The sequence below is a fragment of the Drosophila eugracilis genome, unplaced genomic scaffold, assembly GCF_018153835.1.
Source record: "Drosophila eugracilis isolate 14026-0451.02 unplaced genomic scaffold, ASM1815383v1 contig_367, whole genome shotgun sequence".
Classification (NCBI taxonomy): Eukaryota; Metazoa; Arthropoda; class Insecta; order Diptera; family Drosophilidae; genus Drosophila; species Drosophila eugracilis.
Window position 1 is genome coordinate 5,724,224 of NW_024573224.1, and position 16,948 is coordinate 5,741,171.

The window sequence follows — 16,948 nt, forward strand, 5'->3', positions numbered from 1 at the left end:
CAAATGGCAGACAATACAAAAACAAACATCGGGAATTAAACTCTTAATGTAAGATTGGTCTTTTCAATGGCGAAAATCATTAGGAATCTGATTTCAATGTTAATTTTAAGGAAATTTTATTCAAGGACATGCTTCTTACGTGACATCATCCTTCTGCTTTTTGGTGACGTCGCAGCTAATTAGCATCCTGTCCAGTGGCAAATCGTGCTTTCGGGCACTCTCCTGCATGATGGCGGTGAGGAAGCTCTGCGGATTAAAGAGCCCGCCCAGCCAGATGGCGCAGGGCAACTTAAAGTCATTTAGCCACCCGGCCAGCTCCTTGATGCGGTGCAGCAAGTCCGCAAACCAGGACTGCAGACCCAACATACTTGGGTAAGCCAGTCGAGCCCAGGCACCCGGCACGTGATCGTAGAAAATGGCGTGGTCTAATTTCTCCATTTCCTGGGTAATGGTGAGTTCGCCTCTCAGTCCCAACATCAGTTCCCGAAGGGATCGTTTGATTTCTCGGATGAGAGCGTTCATCCTTTCGCATTCCTGTAGAGCAACCACCACAAAAGGTGTCTTGCGTTCTACCCGATTGAGCAGAGCCTGCAGGTTGAACTCATCCTGCAGTTTGTCCAGGAAGTCGTCGATCATGATCTTGACCAGCTCCTCTCGTGGTGCTCCGCAATGAGAACTTAACTCTGATTCCCGTGGCTGCAGCTCGAAGATGGTGCGCAACAACTGCTCAGAAGCAGTGGTCAGGAAGCCAATCTCCGCATTTGGATGCAGACCGTATAGCAGAGGACTTTCCTCGGGCAACATTTCCGTAATGTACGAGTGATATCCCTCAAAGTCCAGATTTGGAGGAGCCGGAAAACCGGGACACAGTTCGAAGTCACCATCAATAAGATCTTGTTGGAGTAGCTCCTCCAGATATGTCTGGCAAAGTCGCCGATCCCAGTCGTCCGTGATGTGACCACCGTACATAATCTCGCCGAAGAGATAGCGCAGATCCTCCCAAGGAATCCGGTTGCTGCCCTCTAGGTAGTTGTGTAGGACATTCGACGAGATGGTGAGGTCACCAATATTGAAGGGATACACCTTGTTCCAGCCTTGAGGTCCAAACTTTCGTCTTTCGCCGGCCACCGCATGGAAATAGCAGAGGGCAAAGAGGATCGACTTGAACTCTGCCTCCTGAGTGCACGTTTCCAAGGCGTCTTGCGAGAAGTTGTCCCACGCCTTGTGCAGGTTAGCTGCCATTCCGGATGGAGGTTCATTGACCACCTATAGGTGAAACATTTAATCATGGTTATAATTGGTTCTATGGATTACTTATAATGAAATTTTTTCGACTTCAAAGAGACTTACCTTTAGTGAGGACTCAAGGATACCCTGCGGAATCACGTGATACTGTGGATCTGGTGCCGGTTCAGCGCTGATAAAGAGCCTGAAACTAGATTCGCCCTGCTTCTCGCTCTGCACAACTATCCGTTCGATGAGCTTCTCTAGAGTGGGCAGCCAGTTGACCACTAGATGAATATTTTGCAGAATGACCCACTGCTGGCCGGATTCCAGAGCTCGTATGATAGCCTGTTCTGCCAGCAGCTCCTGTCCCTGTCCTAAAGAGATATTGACTAAAGTATCTGATTCCGAATGGAAACCCTGTCGCTGCCCATAACGCTCCACATCCCGGATGGGATCCACTCCTGGTGAAAGGATAAAGAAAGCGGGCGTGGCTGCATTCAACTCCTGGAAGATGGCACCAAAAGGCGGCGTCTGAATTTCGGCATATGAACGACCCATTGTCTGCTCCACAAACTGACGCATGGCATAGGTCATGCGATCTGGCCTAAGTGACCGGATGATGCACAATTTCTGGAGGGGAGTGCGATGCTTCCACTCTCCAGGAAACTGTTCCCTTTCTGGTGTATCACTTGCCATAAATTTCTTCCAGCGCTTGGTGTAGTTTTCCATGTCCTTGTCGATTCCATAAAAGTGTTCGATGAGAGTCAAGGATTTGATTCCACCCCAGGCACTGCGACTTACAAAATCCAAAGGGGATAAAGTACTGGGATCATGTGGAAATCGTAAAAGGAAGTCCGTTTCATCCTTGGCCACCTGTTCGGCGGCTATAAGGATCCGAAGGGTCATATGAGATGTAAAGGTAAGTTTGTCCGCCTCGAATAGGCCACGTAAGGTATAGCGATATGTCTGCAGGGTAATGGAATCCACCAGGTGAAGCACCCGGCGTTCGAAATTCTTGGATTCAGAGGCCAAGGCAATTGCTTGCCGAAAGACGTGCATAAAGGACTTTAGCGAGAACTTATAGATTGGATTTATACGACTCAGATCGGTGAGGACAAAGTATAAAATGGCAGCTCTTTTTGCAGCGGAACGGTATATATTCCGGGTATCATCGATCTGGAGGGTAGTCACCCTCGCCTCCCTTACTTTCGCTTCGATTTCATCCACAGTTTTCTTAGTGTTTTCCAAATTTATTACCAAGGCATGATCATCTAGGACATTTTCACCCGATGATGCCAACCTGGCTAGAAGCTCATCCTCAAGAGCTTTTAGAGATATTTTAAACTTATTCTGCTGAACAGTAACCTCCGTTTTCATCTGCTCCAGATCGGGTCTTTCAATCTTGACCACCTCCGCCAGTAACTGCTCTTCGAGTCCGTCTGGTGTGACTGTAAAGTTGATTAAAGTGGTCTGGGCCTGCATTTCCGGCTTGTAGTGGGGGTTGGCCATTTTGGTGTGCAGGATGAGCCGGAAGCTGGCATGGAACTCGATTTCCTTATCTCCAATTCGCAGATAACGACCTTTTTTGATTAGTGCCCGGCTGAGCAGGGGTTCCAAAACGGTGTCCATTGTTTCCTCAATCTGCTCAATGAGCACTGTTTGTCCCTGCGAAATACTTTTTTCCAAGGATTCTAGGAAACCCTTTTGCCGAAGGCGTAAAACCACCAAAGAGGAACCAAAGCGATTCTTGATCCACTTGATGCCTTGACTGAAGATATAAATTAGATTTAATGAACTTCAAGTTTAAGGTAGTAAAATTAACTTACAGCTGGGGGTCAATCATTAGAGGCCATCGGGTGGAATACTGCAGAATGGTGGCATTCTCCGTGGACATACGATCCATGGGAAGTCCTTCGTTATTCCAAGCGGCTATTTGAGCATCATCCGAGAAAAGGGCGAGGGTATCCACACCCTCGGTGTGAGGAATGTGCGGCTATTTTAATAGAAGGAGACCCAGTTTCTGTTTTAACCCTGGCAAGTGAAAGTGCCTCACCACTTACATCGATTTTGCGAAAGTTGGGCAGCCACATCTTGTGCTGCAGTTCCTCACGATAGCGGCGCGTGAAGCAGCCCACGTACGATAGGAACGAGGAAATTAGCAGTATATCTCCGGGCAGGGTACCAATCTTGGCTTGCAGGCTTTGAAGGAGTAGAAAAAAAGGGAAAGGATAAGGAAGGTGGTAATCCCTTCGCCTTTGATGCTAGCAAATCGTATAAATTACAGCAGCAGCAGGAAGCTAAAGGTTGTAGCACCTCCCGACATCCGCTGCAGCCTTCGCCTTCTTCTTGGCTGCATTTAAATTTAAATGAGGGGAAATTGAAAAAATAATGATGTCGGAGGAGGAAGTAGCAAGAGTTGTTGCTGCCTTTGTTGCTGACATTCCTGATGATGGCCTGAAGGGGGAGGTGGAAGTGGGTGGTGGGTTTAAGCTGAAGGGCGGTCTGATGCTCAAGTGGTTGCATAAATTATCGGAAATTGCTGCATGCCAACTCTTATTGAAATATTTGAGCTTATTATGTCAAAGCCCCCTGGGTGGGTGAAAGGATTTGCCAAGTAAAAGGACCACTTTTTGCTTTGCTTACTTAAGCTATTTTCAATTAGTTATCTTCTGCTTGGACCCTGCTCTTCTCCGCCAGACGCACTCTAAACTAAAACGACAATGATTTATGCTCATTTATATGCACATTCATATGTTTAAAAGAGTCTTTGTAATTGAATAATCTAATAATTGCTGTAGATTCAGAGACCTCAGAATACAAATAAAATCAAGGGGGTTTCTATAACTGGCCACAAAGAATGAAAAAAGAAAACGAAAATATTCCTAGAAAAACACACACACGTTATACCATTAACAATGGCCAACAGATCGATAGTGATATCACCCCCTGGCAGGGGATTCGAATGGGCGCTCATGGCTGCCAGTTTTGTGGCATAATTGTTTTTGCAGAAAATATTGTGTTGAATTTTGTTGAAATACCTGTCAGGTGACATAAGAGCATTCTCATTTAAAACAGATAGTATTTTTCGAAGGCAGCCCGACCATGCCAACAGCTCCAACAATAACAACAATAAGTTGGCAAACAAATGCGAATATACTGCAGGATCCTTTCGTAAAGGTGTGTGTCTCTGTGTGTATATTTGTGCGTGTACGTAATGTCATTGTCAAATATGCAGAAATTTATATGCAAGTCAGAACAGCTTACACATACACATGCACACACCTGTCCAAAAAGGCGACCCAGGACCACCCACAAAGGTACAAACAATTTGCTGTTGTGGGTCAAATTATATTTTCATAAATATTTGAACAATTCTCACTGGCAAAGTCGGACATGGGAGCCCAGAGTCCAGAAATTGAGGCTGATGCTCCTTTGCCAGTACCATTCAATGACCAAGAAACCCCCTGAATTCACACCCCTTACCCGATGAACTAATACATACGAATGAACCTACACAACAGTTGGGAAATTTTTCATTTTTCGTAATTCAATACGTATTTCATATGCATTTATATTCCGGCACCGGATCCCCCGGCGATTTAGTTGCTGACGCTGCCCATTTGGGGAGTTTTCAATGGGTTGGTGTTTGTGTGTGCGGATTCTGCAGTTGTTTAGGTGCGAAAAATTCAGTACTTTACCGCCCCAAAACCCCCAACACCATCATCATCATCATCCTCATCGTCGACGCCCTTTACGGATTTTCTTTTGGCTTGCACGCGCACTCAATTGAATTTCAATGAATGCAACCAGTCGTCAATGGGCAGCCAAAGGTGTCGGAGTGCTCTGCGTGTTGTACTACATATTGTATATATGTATGTAGGTTGTATGTACGGATGTACCCGAATTGCCATTGACATCTATATGAATTTGATTAAGTTTTTTACTGCACTGCTTATTGCATGTGGCCTGATGGTTTATATAATTGATAGTTGGGCACCCCATTGCTTTCAATGGAAATTCAGGATATTCATGACCTCAAAAGGTTGAATTTTCATTAGTCTCCTATTCAACTGCCATTAAAACGTAAAGTTTTAGCACAAGTTCGATAATTTTTGGTAAATTTCCTTTTTGAATATTAAAGATAACTATATTTGGGAAGTTGTTATGCCATCTGCTGAGAGCTTTTACTTATTGAATGTGGTAATAATATGTTTTTATGTTTTTGATTTTATTTTATATTTGAGATCAAATGTTAAAATCTATGTGAGAAAGATTATTACAACAGTTTACATAAAAAATGAAAAAATGGAAAAATAATTTCTATTCGACGAATTTTGGCATATCAGTTTTTGTTTTTGTCATGTTCACGAACATATTAATATCAAATTCACAGACAGCTTTTCGGCTAACAAATTGAAATACCGAACCAAAATTCTGAATTTTTAACAATACATTTCCCACATCATTCACATGTTTAAAGTTTTATATGTTTTTATTCGATATATGAAACTAATAAATCATTGAAGTGTAAATGGGTTTATGCTACATCCTAAAATTATGCAGCATATAATAAAAGAATGGCCAAATACAAATTTAAGGATTGAAAAATGTATGTTCTAATGCTAAATTTAAAAATGATTAACAATTATTAAAACTAACATTTTAAATATTTAAACCAATAATATTCAATCAATATATGTTTTTATAGGTATACCAAATGTGTTCACCTCAGGCTTTTCAAATAAAGCTCAACGAAAAGAGTAAATTCTTCGTATGACAAGCATGAAAACATGTTGCATACCTTGGGGCGTTCAGATATATCATGTAAATTTTCAAGTCTTCACCGGCTGCATGAACGATACCCATACGTAATCCATGAGGAAATGCATTACCCTCTACCCTATTCCATCAGCCACGTCCTTCAAAATCCTAATAGGCTTTGCCTCCTCCTCATCCTTGCCTGCTTTCTTCTAGTTGCATCCTTTTTGCCATCACCTCCCATTGTGCCAACTTTCACACTTGTCAACTGCAATTGTTGGCTTGTTAGGCAGGTGCCTTGCACCTTGGCTCGACATTTTCGTGGCTCACATCACCAGGTGCAGCAACAGATGGGATTAGCCCCGGCCCTCCAGCCCACTCAGTATGACAAGTTTGCATACCCGTATTGGAGTACGTGCCTCCGGTTTGAAGCTGCTTAAATGCATTTCTGTTAACTGGCAATGATTTTTGCAAATTGCCGCCACTCCTGGCGGTTCATTGCCTTCCGTCGAGTGCGCAATCGAGTGAATGAGCCGGGTTCGGGGACCTGGCAGTTGCTCTGCGCCAAATGGGAGCGAGTAAATAAAATTTACGGCCTTTTGTTGCCGCGGTGGCCCGCAAGTAAGCGAAATTCGCGTGCACTTGGGGAAAAATGGAACCCGACTGAAACTTGATATATTAATATCAAATAAATAAAAACGAACCAAACTGTCATGAAAATAAAAAAGAGGTTTAGGAAATAACTTTTAAAGCGATACCAGATTTCTGAATAAGGTTTTAGATACTAAATAGTTGAATATCCATTTTAAGTTTCAACGGTTTAAGTTAAATAGGGGAATAAAATCGAAAGCTGGGAGGGAAGTATAATAAAATTTTTTCTAAGTGCAAAGCCCCGCATCCATTCCCTCACAAGTGGCAAGCGAAGCAATTACAGCAACGGCGTGCGCACACAGAATGTAAATTAAATTTAATAATTGATTACGCATAAATGCAGTGCTCCAACCACCCGCAACCACACTGCCGTAGGACTCACCTCTGGACGGACTCCTTCCAGCGGATGTTCTCATTGGCAAGCCCATTGACCAGCCGATGGGCCAGGTCGATGGTAAAGGCGGTCTTGTCCGCCTCCTTTTGGCATCTCTGCTTCTCAGCAACCGCATTCTCGAACTCTGCCTGAATCTCGGCCAGCTTGGCCTCCAGGTTGTTGATTTTCCCCTTAAGGTATTGCAGGCGTTCTCTGGCTTCCAGCAGTTCTTGATGCGAGTCCTGCAGAGCCTGCTGCTTGGGTCCCACAATCAGGAATACCTGATGGTAGCGATGCAGGTTTATTACCCAGGCACAGAGCCCTGCAGCAGCTACTGACTTTTGTACCACCTTGTCGGGATTGAACTCGGGATCCTGGAACAGTAATAAGACATATAATACCTTTTACCCTCAATTTGTAGTTTTACCTTAAGATATTCCTGAAGGGTTTCAATAATATTGGGATGTATGTTATCCTTGTTGTAGTTGAGTAGATCGTTGAGGAACTGATCCACTCGCACCATCATCAGCTTGGATGCTTTCCAGCTACGATCCCTTGGAATCTTTCCATTACTGGCAAGCAATACCATGACAGCGGCACAAACATTGACTACCGCTTTTGGTGGCGAACCAAATGACTTGAGTTCCGTGAGATTGTTCTTGTTTAAGGTATTCAGAGCTGCTTGAGCGGCTACCAAGGCGGGTTCTGCCTGACGCAGATCCTCCTCGCACATCTTGGTCTTGATAGACACATCTTCTTCGATTATCCGCACCCGTTTCTCCTCCTCGGAGGCGATGTATCTCTCCCTCTTCACCTTTTCACTTTCAGCGCTAACAATAACAATAAGTTTATCGGCCGCCGCGTTTTTGGCCGCCAGTTGAACCTCTTGGATGGCCAGTTGATGCTGCGAATGGAATTAGGAAAACCACTGAATTGCGTCAATTGAAACTCAAAGCCGAAATCAAAGTGAGCTGAAAAGTTTTACGGCTAACGAAAATAATTAAAGCCCCGGCACGATGGCTCAATATTTACGCAGAGCAACTTTGGCGCACAAATTGTGGCCGAATCAATACGAATAGAATGGGATTTATATGATATAAAAGGGGCAGTGATTGGGTAGAAATCGTTTAATTGTACTAAGAATATATATAGTTTTTTAAGAAAAAGTCTTAAAAACCATATTTTAAAAGGGATTTTCCATTTTATTCTATTTAAAAGTTAAATCGAAAAAAGGGCTGCGTCTAAATTTAAGAATATGTAGATTTCACCATCCCATTTATATAAGAATATGAACATTTCCTTATACAAACGTTTCCTCTTTATATAAAGGTAAAACCCCGTCACTAAAAAGCAGATGTGATTTGAAACTGGAGTGGAAATTTGTGGGTTGAGGACCCATCCGCGCTCAGGAAAACTAAAACGCCTTTTGTTCGCCTGAAACGAATTCAATTTAATTCAATTAGTTTAAATAACATTTTGCCCGGCACCCCGCGCTTTTCCGTTCGCTCACAGTCGAATGGTCGTTGTTTAGCGCCGGAGAAAATGCTACGAAACAAGCACCGCTGGGCCTCCATTGCGTATACGCGACGTAACCGGAAACGGCATTAAAAACTCAAAGAATGGCAGCGGCCATTCGCTTCTCCGGTTTCCGCCATTGATGTTGCCGGAGTTGGACAAGTGGACAGCAGATTTGCTGCAACAACAATTCAATTAAGCGCACTAATTGAATGGCCAACGCGTCGCCACCATTGAAAGCTGATGACCAATGATGATCGATTTTGCGGGCACCCTGCGTTCGTGTTTAATTAATATTTGATAGCAGACAGACAGAATTTTTAACTCTGCCGAGATTGTAATACTTTCGTCTTTTTTTTTTTAGTCTACCGCCAGGGTATATTATTTGAAGTCCTACATTCGAGTGGACAATCTGTTGGTACAGATGGAAAAAAAAGGTTGTCTAAAGTTAAGTTGTGAGGAATTCCCCACGAAAAGTTACTTTTTCTAACATATAATAATATTTTTAATGTTATTTTCGTATTTTGATGACTTTAAAAAACTCCAAAGACATGTAAATCCTTATTAAAATAATATATTTTTGCATTATATAGTGAATATATTAAATTGCTAAGCATACCATAATTTTCTTTCAGTGTATTAACACCTACGAACCGGATTCACCGCATGCACATTTCATTCTCATATGCCATATGGCCAACGTGCGGCATTCACCGGCCTTCCACTCCATCATTTACTCACCTTCAGCGTGTCCACCTGACGGGCGCACTCCGCCAGCTTGGACATTCCGCTTTGCAGGCGAGCGATGCGCTCAGCGAATTCGCCGTTTTTGTCCACCAACAGTTTGCGGTAGAGGAAAATGTATTCCAGAAAAGTTTTCGGGGTCGTGTAGTTGTAGCGTTTTTCATTCTGCAGATAAATTCTCGATATCTGATTCACGGTGCCGTGGACGTAAGCCATAAAGCAACCGATGGGCGGCACCAGTTCGGGCTGCATGGAAATTTGGTTGGGTGAAAAAGAAGAGCATGGACATGGGTCAGGTCAGATGGCTGTCGCCCTGGTGCCGGGGACTTAAAGTGTCCGGCGTGACGGCTTGCAGTTGTAAATTGTGCCCGACAGACACATAAATAAAGAAGATGGGGGACCAGTACACTTGAAAAAATACAAACTCCAAAACATATTTGGATATTATAATCAATACAAGCCAGAACTTTTTAATAATAAAATTCTTAAAATATGTTTTAAAAAGAAAATTAAAACAAATTTTTATAATTTTCAGGGGTTTCAAGAATTTTATTGGAAATCAAGTGTACTTACCTCCAGTATGCCGTTGATTTCGTTGAGAAACTTCTGTGATACGGATTCCAGGGCGCTTTTGGGCCACTCATGAAACCAGTCGATGGCCGTTCGACTGATGATGGCCGGAAATTTGCGAGCCCTAACCCGCAACGTTTGACCCACCGGCGAGAAACAGAGAACCACTTTGAGAAGTCTTCTCACCTTTTCCACAAAATACCGCCAACAGTTCTCCTTGGTGTCCAGCGTACCGCTCTGCTTCACTTCGTTGCGGATCCCATTGGTAATAGTGTCCAACTGGTCGTCGTTGAAGAGCTCGGGAATTTCACCAGAGGCCAGCAGATCATTAATCAGCATCAATATAGACTCGTCGGGAATCTGTGCATCCGAGATGAGAAATACAGAGGCCAGGTTTTTAAGGCCCACCTTGATGTAAAGGCTACCGATTTCCTCCCGCATATCTAGCAGACCGAATCCTCGCTTGATTTGGATTTGCGAGACATTTAGAGAGGATATGAAGGCAGCCAGGCGGGCAAGAGTTTGCTTTCCTGAACCTCCTACTCCGATGAGAAGGGCATTTCCCCGAGGGCTCTCAAGAATGCGATTGATACTAGGAGTAGAAAATAAGTTAAATAAAAATAATGAAATATTAATACACATTTTTTACCGGCACACGTGTATCATGGCATCCTCGAAGAGGACGAGATTCATGTAGCCCACCACCTCATTGTAGCTAGCCTGAGCTTCTATTAGCAGTTGGTAAAGTGAGTCCCAGCTTTTAAGAGGCATGTACTTCTGGTCCACCAGTGACTGGGCAAAATGACTATATATCAATGGCTCTGCAAATACAAAGTCTTCGTCAAAGTCCTCAAAATCCTTCTTAAATATATCCCGAATGGAGGACTTAAACGACTTGATATCATAGGGATCGACCAAGCGATCGTGATAGACTCGAAAAGCTTCGTGCACATAGAGCCTCATAAGTTCAGAGGGCCTACCACATACGGTTCCTCCATAGCCGGATGCACCACCTCCACCTGCCAATGCCGGAGCCCCTACGCTGTTCATTAGCCCCTGATAGATGCCCGTTAGGTCCCTCAGATTGAATAGGTAGTGAAACTTGAGGGCGGTGGGCAAAAAGGCGTATTCAACCCGACGGTGAAGAGCAATTCCCACACGTACTAGTAAGCTTCCAATAGATCGAATCTCCTTGCTGAATCCTTGAGAGGGATTCTCCAAATGACTGCTCAGGATGCTACCATAGATGTGGTGCAAGGTTTCCTCCCCCGGAGGTGCCACCGAAAATACACAAAAGTGTCGCTGCAATCGTGGATCGATGGTGAAGGAGCCAGCAGTTGGATTCATACAGGCTGCAAACTGGCAGTGTCGGATGTCTTTCAACTGCAGCCGCTGACGGTCGTACCTGGTTAGGGGATAAGTCTGCATCTCTAATCACTGAAGCTGTCAGCCTACAAACTCACCATTGTCTGTAGTCCATGAACTGTCGCATAATAGTGTGTGGCTGAACAGTGCCATATGCATCCACCTCGGGCATGTTCAAATCGTTGACAAAGTAAATGAGTCGGCGCTTGGGTCCACTTGGAGCATAGCAGCGTCCCGACTTCTTCTCCAGCGGACGGTCAAGCATCTTCTGGAATATCTCTGAGCTGGTGTAGAAGTTAAAGTGCGTGGCCTGCACGGTGGTCAGAAGCGGAGTTGCCGAGGAGGAAGCCTTTCGCCGCACAACTCCAGCTCCTGCTGGATTCACCGTCTGCTGCTGATGGCTGTCACTTGCTGTAACCGTTGACACGGCCACTTCGAGCAGTTCCTGGTCGCTGGCATACTGACTGAACAGCTCCCGGAAGATGGCACCTTTGCCACAGCCCGAGTTGCCCACCAACATGCACGCCAAATTGCGGTCGATGAGAAGCTTAAGGAAGTAGACCAGGCGAGTGGTCTCCGCAGTAGAAATTAGCACATTCTAGATGGTATACAAATAATAAAAGGATTATAAGATAATGACTTATTCTTTCCCACCTGCAAGGGAGTCTCCGAGTCAATTCCTTCCAGCGACTCCTGGGCAGCTAACTCAGACCAAGGTTGAAACTTTAGGGTCTGCACATTTAACTGATAATCAAACACTGTGCCCTGGCTGGGCAGCTTGATATCCTTAAACTCTCCTGCCCACCATTTGTGGAACTCGCGATGCCAGTCGATGATTACATCCTGACTTAGAGCAGAACCAAAACTCCATACAGTGGCGTAGACAAAGATCGTTTCCAGGGCCATAACCATCGCTTCGTGGGAGAGTTCCCCGTGGTGCAAGCTATGTGGATTCGCTGCTCCTCCGGCTCCACTTCCTCTACCTCGTCCATCACCATTTCCTTCATCGGTATCTAAGAGGCACTCGAGCAGGTGGCAGGTCATCTGTATCATAGCCATGTCCGTAATGGGAGTAATCCGCCGGAAGTCACGCTGTCGCTGCATAAGGCAGGGAAAGTACTTCTCAAACAGCGTGGTAAGGATACCCCGCTCAATCATGTCAACACGAGTTTCCAGCCAAGAGGAGACGTAGCTAAGAGAATAAAAGGTTGTAAAATATTACACATTACCAAAAATGTATGTTTTTAGTGAAAAACTACAAAGTCAGAATACTCACGGCGACCATCCCAAGTCCTGTGGATTGATGTACAAAATTCCTGCTCTGGACACAGTGGCGGGGGTCGCTGCCTTCAGATGTCCCACCTCGAAGAGCAGCCGCATCTCCCGCTTTAAGGATATTCTCTCATTACTAGCCAAGGTCAAAATCTTGTTGTCATCCATCAGGGTGTTAAGACTCTCGATCCACATGGGATCTATATCGCCATCGAGGACTATCCACTTGGGATTTCCTGGTGGCATGTTGGCCTGCTCTCTCATAATGGATGAGAACAGGCCATCCTTCCACTCTCTCGTTGTGGGATTAACGATGCCAAAGAGCTCATCGTTGGATAGAGCTTTGGGATTGAGCACATGGCACACGGGTTTCAGCTTCTGGATGCGATAAGTTTCGCGAAGGGTTTGCCAGATCTTAGTCTTCCCAGTGCCTGCATTACCCACTATAAATACCGAATGGCGTACATCGAGGAGTTCCTGGAGTTGCACCACCTTCATAAGGAAACCCTCTTCCGGTTGCAGTTTAATTTCATTCACTGCCCTCCTGATGGTCTTCTCGAATTCAAAGACCCGCTTGCGTGGGACATCAAGAGCCGGGAAGAGGTCTCCAATCAGACCCATAAATATGGGCACATCCTCCGTGACAATCTTGGGAATATTGAAGTCACGCAGTGCACGCATGAGGACCTGATCCTCAGGGCGACTGTGGTCGTCCCGCTTGAGAGTACCCGCAACAACCAAGACAGATTTAATGGCCCGCAGTCCCCAATCGTAGTGATCCTGCTTGGACAACAGCTCCTTGCACAGCGTGTACAGGGTGATAAATTTGCGGGCCAGCAGACGGGCATCCTGGAAACCCTCGGCCATTAGCATAATCTCACAAATCAAGGCAAAGTCCGGCACAATCATGGCGCATGGCCGGAACAGGGTCTTCAGGTTCTCCGGCAGCTCCGTACGGCCGGCGTAGCCGGGATTCATGGTGATAAAAATTCCAACCGACGGCTCCAGCGAAATGCGCTCGCCCATAAAGATAAATTGGGTTTTATGCATCTGTAAACAGAGGGAGCAGGAACAGAGGAAGACAGAACAGAGAAGGGTCCAGGAAAAGTAATCAATGCAGGATGGTGTGGAGAAACAGTAGAACGGTGGCTGAAATCAATTTGCAAGCGGGCAGCGTACCTTTATCGCCTCCTGTATGGTCTTCACCTGGACGGCCACCACGGACAGGACCTCCACGCAGATGCGATTGAACTCGTCAAAGCAGCCCCAGGCTCCAGTCTGGGCGAGCCCTTTGTAAATGTTGCCACAAGATTTGTAGTCCATTTGCTCTGAGCAGTTGAAGACATAAACCATTACGCCCAGGGCGCGTCCCAGGTCCTTGGTGGTTTCTGTTTTACCCGTACCGGCGGGTCCAGCGGTTGCACCGGCCAGCCGCAATCGCAACGACTGTGGCATGGGGAATGAGAATTTCCGGCAGAGGTGGCATATGTAAATTGCAAGGAACATTTATTTTCCACTAACGAGTTGTTTAATTTGCCGCGGGCGGCGAGGAGTAGCACCACAAAACGGATGATCGCCTTGTTAATGGCTGCTTCCGCTGCGGTTTTATGCAATCACCTGGTTATGCTGCACTCAACTCAAATTTATTTCTCAATTGTCTAGAATTGCTGCCTGAAGGATGTTGTTGACTTGGAAATAGTGTGTTTATTGAAAGTGCTGCTAAGCCAAGTAGTTATCTGCCAAACAAAATTGCATACCCTGTGGTTTTCTCAGAGCTTTTATTAAGTTTTAATTTATTTGAAATTGTTCATTAATTTTCCAGAGAACATTAAGTTATTTTGCCTTAGGAGGTTTGTCTGCAAAGCAATGCATTAAATTTTGTGCGAAATTAATACAGATTGTTAAAAGGAAATTACAGACATTTGAACTTAATAAGAGACTTTAATAAATCCATTTATCATAATATATAATAGAAGTTTTTTAAATGGAAAATGCACAAAATATATTTAACCTGATTGGTTTTGACATGTTCGTTTGACAGATTGTACATGATATTAATTTCACACCTTAATTTAGCAAAACTATTCGACACATTTTTAACAATATGATTCGTAGGTGTCAGGAAGATAACGTCTGATATGGCAGTCGTGCATGAAATATGCGACTGTCAGAGGAAAAATCTGCGCTAATTGCACACGCAAATACATTTAATTTATTGAATTTCCGCCCTTTATCATACACACTGTCTCTGTCACTCACAGCTATCAGTCGGTTTTTGTCTCAAATGGCTTTAACTAGCTGCTGGTTTTAATATATTCAAGCCACGGGACATTGGCTTTCAATTATTTAAAGCCGGGCTATGGACTTTACATTTGTAGCGGATTTCCGCTGCTAAATCCATTAACGCCCCCTGGCAGGCGTTGAAAAGGTTTATATTTAATTCAGGACTCGTTAGAAAGGCTTTGCCCGACTACAAAGTGAAAGTGATTTTTATATGAATCAATTAGTTTATTATCCCCGCTCCCCGTTTTCACTCACCTGTGTCAATGTGATGTAACACCGATCCGTTAGCGGGGTAATGACCAATCGTGAGGTATTCCCCAGATACTCGTAGGCATATCGGAATTCGGCATCGCAGATATTGGCAAAGCAATCCTCATCTCCTCCGCCGCAACTTATGGCCGTACTAGCTCTGCCACTGGAACTTCCCGCCTGGTCGTCATCCCATCTGTGACGCAACTGGCTCTGCCATTGGAAAGCCAGTGAATTGTCCACCTTGGAGGCTATGATCTTACCGACCACATCACGCGAATGCACATCAATTGTGCAGATGGTCATGATTTTCTGGCGATCTCCGGGTGAGAGTTCACCAAGCAGAAGATTGATCAAAGCATTTAACTGAGCTATTTGTCGCTTGTGTAACTCCTTCATCACACCCTCGTATCCCTCCTCCATGCAGCTAAAGGAGCGATTCACATCCGCTGTCCAGCTTATTTGACTGCAGCAGAGTGCCACCTGGGCTGGCCAATCATAGAGCCAGAGTTCCCGAGGTTTCTCTCCGAAAGCCCTCAGAGCACGGCGGAACAATTCATGCAGAGTACTCCTCATCTGCTGGATAATGGCCCGCAGCCATAGCTCTACTCTCCCTCCGCAAACAATGAAGGCGGGCTGATCCGGATCCGAAGAAACGAAGGGCACATACTCATCATTCTCCTTGGAATGCATTCCCAACGCGTTTGGTGTATTTGTTTCATACTGCAGCCGAAGGATGGAATCAAACAACTTAATCAGGTGACGATCAATCACCTGCGGATTGTTTCCGTTGGACAGAATATCCAAGAGGTCGGCGGCGGAGATAAAGTAGAATCGTGGAAAGGCCAATCTCTTGGTCTCTAGGTAATCATTCAGAGCCTTCTCGCAAATCGCCAGGCGCTGTTGGAGTTGCAGCAATTGGGCAAGGACATCCTCATGCCGCAGCACCACCTGCATGACTACTCGAACCTCACTTACCTGTAAAGGAAAGAAGTTTAAATTTGTATTTGATCTATAGAATAACTCACCTTGGCTAAAAGTTCCGTAAAGTCCTTATCGATCCTCTCAAAGTTGGCCGCATCCGCTGGTAGTTGGGCGCGAATATCTGCTGATCCGATGAAAATGCACTCAAGGTAAATCCACTTCCGCTGTACCTCAAACCAGTTAACGATCAGAGTGTCAATGCCCCCAAGAACCTTCTGCCAGTGAGTGAGTTTGTCCAGAAGGTACTCAATGTGCTTCGAGGTGGAGATATTCTGCAGTTGCATCTGGTTGTCGTCTAGAGTTTCGATGAGCTCCTCTGATACCTTCAGTAACTGGATGCTGGGTCGGGTATGATGCTGCTCCAACTCGAATTCTAAATGCGCCCAGGTGGCCCTGATCTCGTCAAGAATCTTGGTCACCGTCATCTCCTTGATGGCCCGGTCCACAGTGTTCTTGATGTCTTCCTCGTGATGCTGAAGTTGCAGGGTCAGTAGCTGGGCCAGTTTGGTGGATTTGTTGCATTTGTAGGAGAGCTGCAGTATGGAAATCAAATATTAAGCATACGCAGAGGTGGTCTAATTACTCTCAAATTTCAATTTTGAATACATTTCAACGGCTTCGAGGATAATTCACTCGATGTACAAAGGACTGTCGAATAGATATAAATTTATAGACATAACACTAGGCAGCCGCTTAAGAGTTTTAATGGTCCAAAATGAAGAATATTTTTATGAATATGAAATCAAAAAAAAACTTAAACATAAGGATAGATTTTTACTGTGAAGTAGCATTTATTTTGAAAATTTGGTTAATAAGAAAGAATATATTTCGTATTTTGTAGACTAGTGTAGTTGATAGTTTGACTACCAGTTAGGATTTTCTCCGTTGGCCTGGACACACATTAATAATCACACATTTTCACCGAATTTCGGCAAATTTAATTAACAGTACTGGCCA

General features: G+C 44.7%; 1 protein-coding gene across 1 annotated transcript in view; it reads right to left on the bottom strand.

Annotated features, from left to right (window-relative positions):
* Positions 1 to 16,948, bottom strand: part of LOC108115757 (dynein heavy chain 17, axonemal) — a 28,889-nt gene that overhangs the window by 403 nt on the left and 11,538 nt on the right. The window contains exons 16-30 of the mRNA XM_017227325.2: positions 16,036 to 16,524; positions 15,014 to 15,985; positions 13,655 to 13,921; positions 12,480 to 13,525; positions 11,858 to 12,395; positions 11,302 to 11,801; positions 10,488 to 11,243; positions 9,842 to 10,430; positions 9,266 to 9,514; positions 7,437 to 7,913; positions 7,019 to 7,383; positions 3,288 to 3,426; positions 3,054 to 3,220; positions 1,351 to 2,995; positions 140 to 1,266 (exon numbers count right to left, since the gene is read on the bottom strand). Coding sequence (XP_017082814.2) covers positions 140 to 1,266; positions 1,351 to 2,995; positions 3,054 to 3,220; positions 3,288 to 3,426; positions 7,019 to 7,383; positions 7,437 to 7,913; positions 9,266 to 9,514; positions 9,842 to 10,430; positions 10,488 to 11,243; positions 11,302 to 11,801; positions 11,858 to 12,395; positions 12,480 to 13,525; positions 13,655 to 13,921; positions 15,014 to 15,985; positions 16,036 to 16,524 — 9,326 coding nt within the window. The remainder of the gene's footprint in view (positions 1 to 139; positions 1,267 to 1,350; positions 2,996 to 3,053; positions 3,221 to 3,287; positions 3,427 to 7,018; positions 7,384 to 7,436; positions 7,914 to 9,265; positions 9,515 to 9,841; positions 10,431 to 10,487; positions 11,244 to 11,301; positions 11,802 to 11,857; positions 12,396 to 12,479; positions 13,526 to 13,654; positions 13,922 to 15,013; positions 15,986 to 16,035; positions 16,525 to 16,948) is intronic.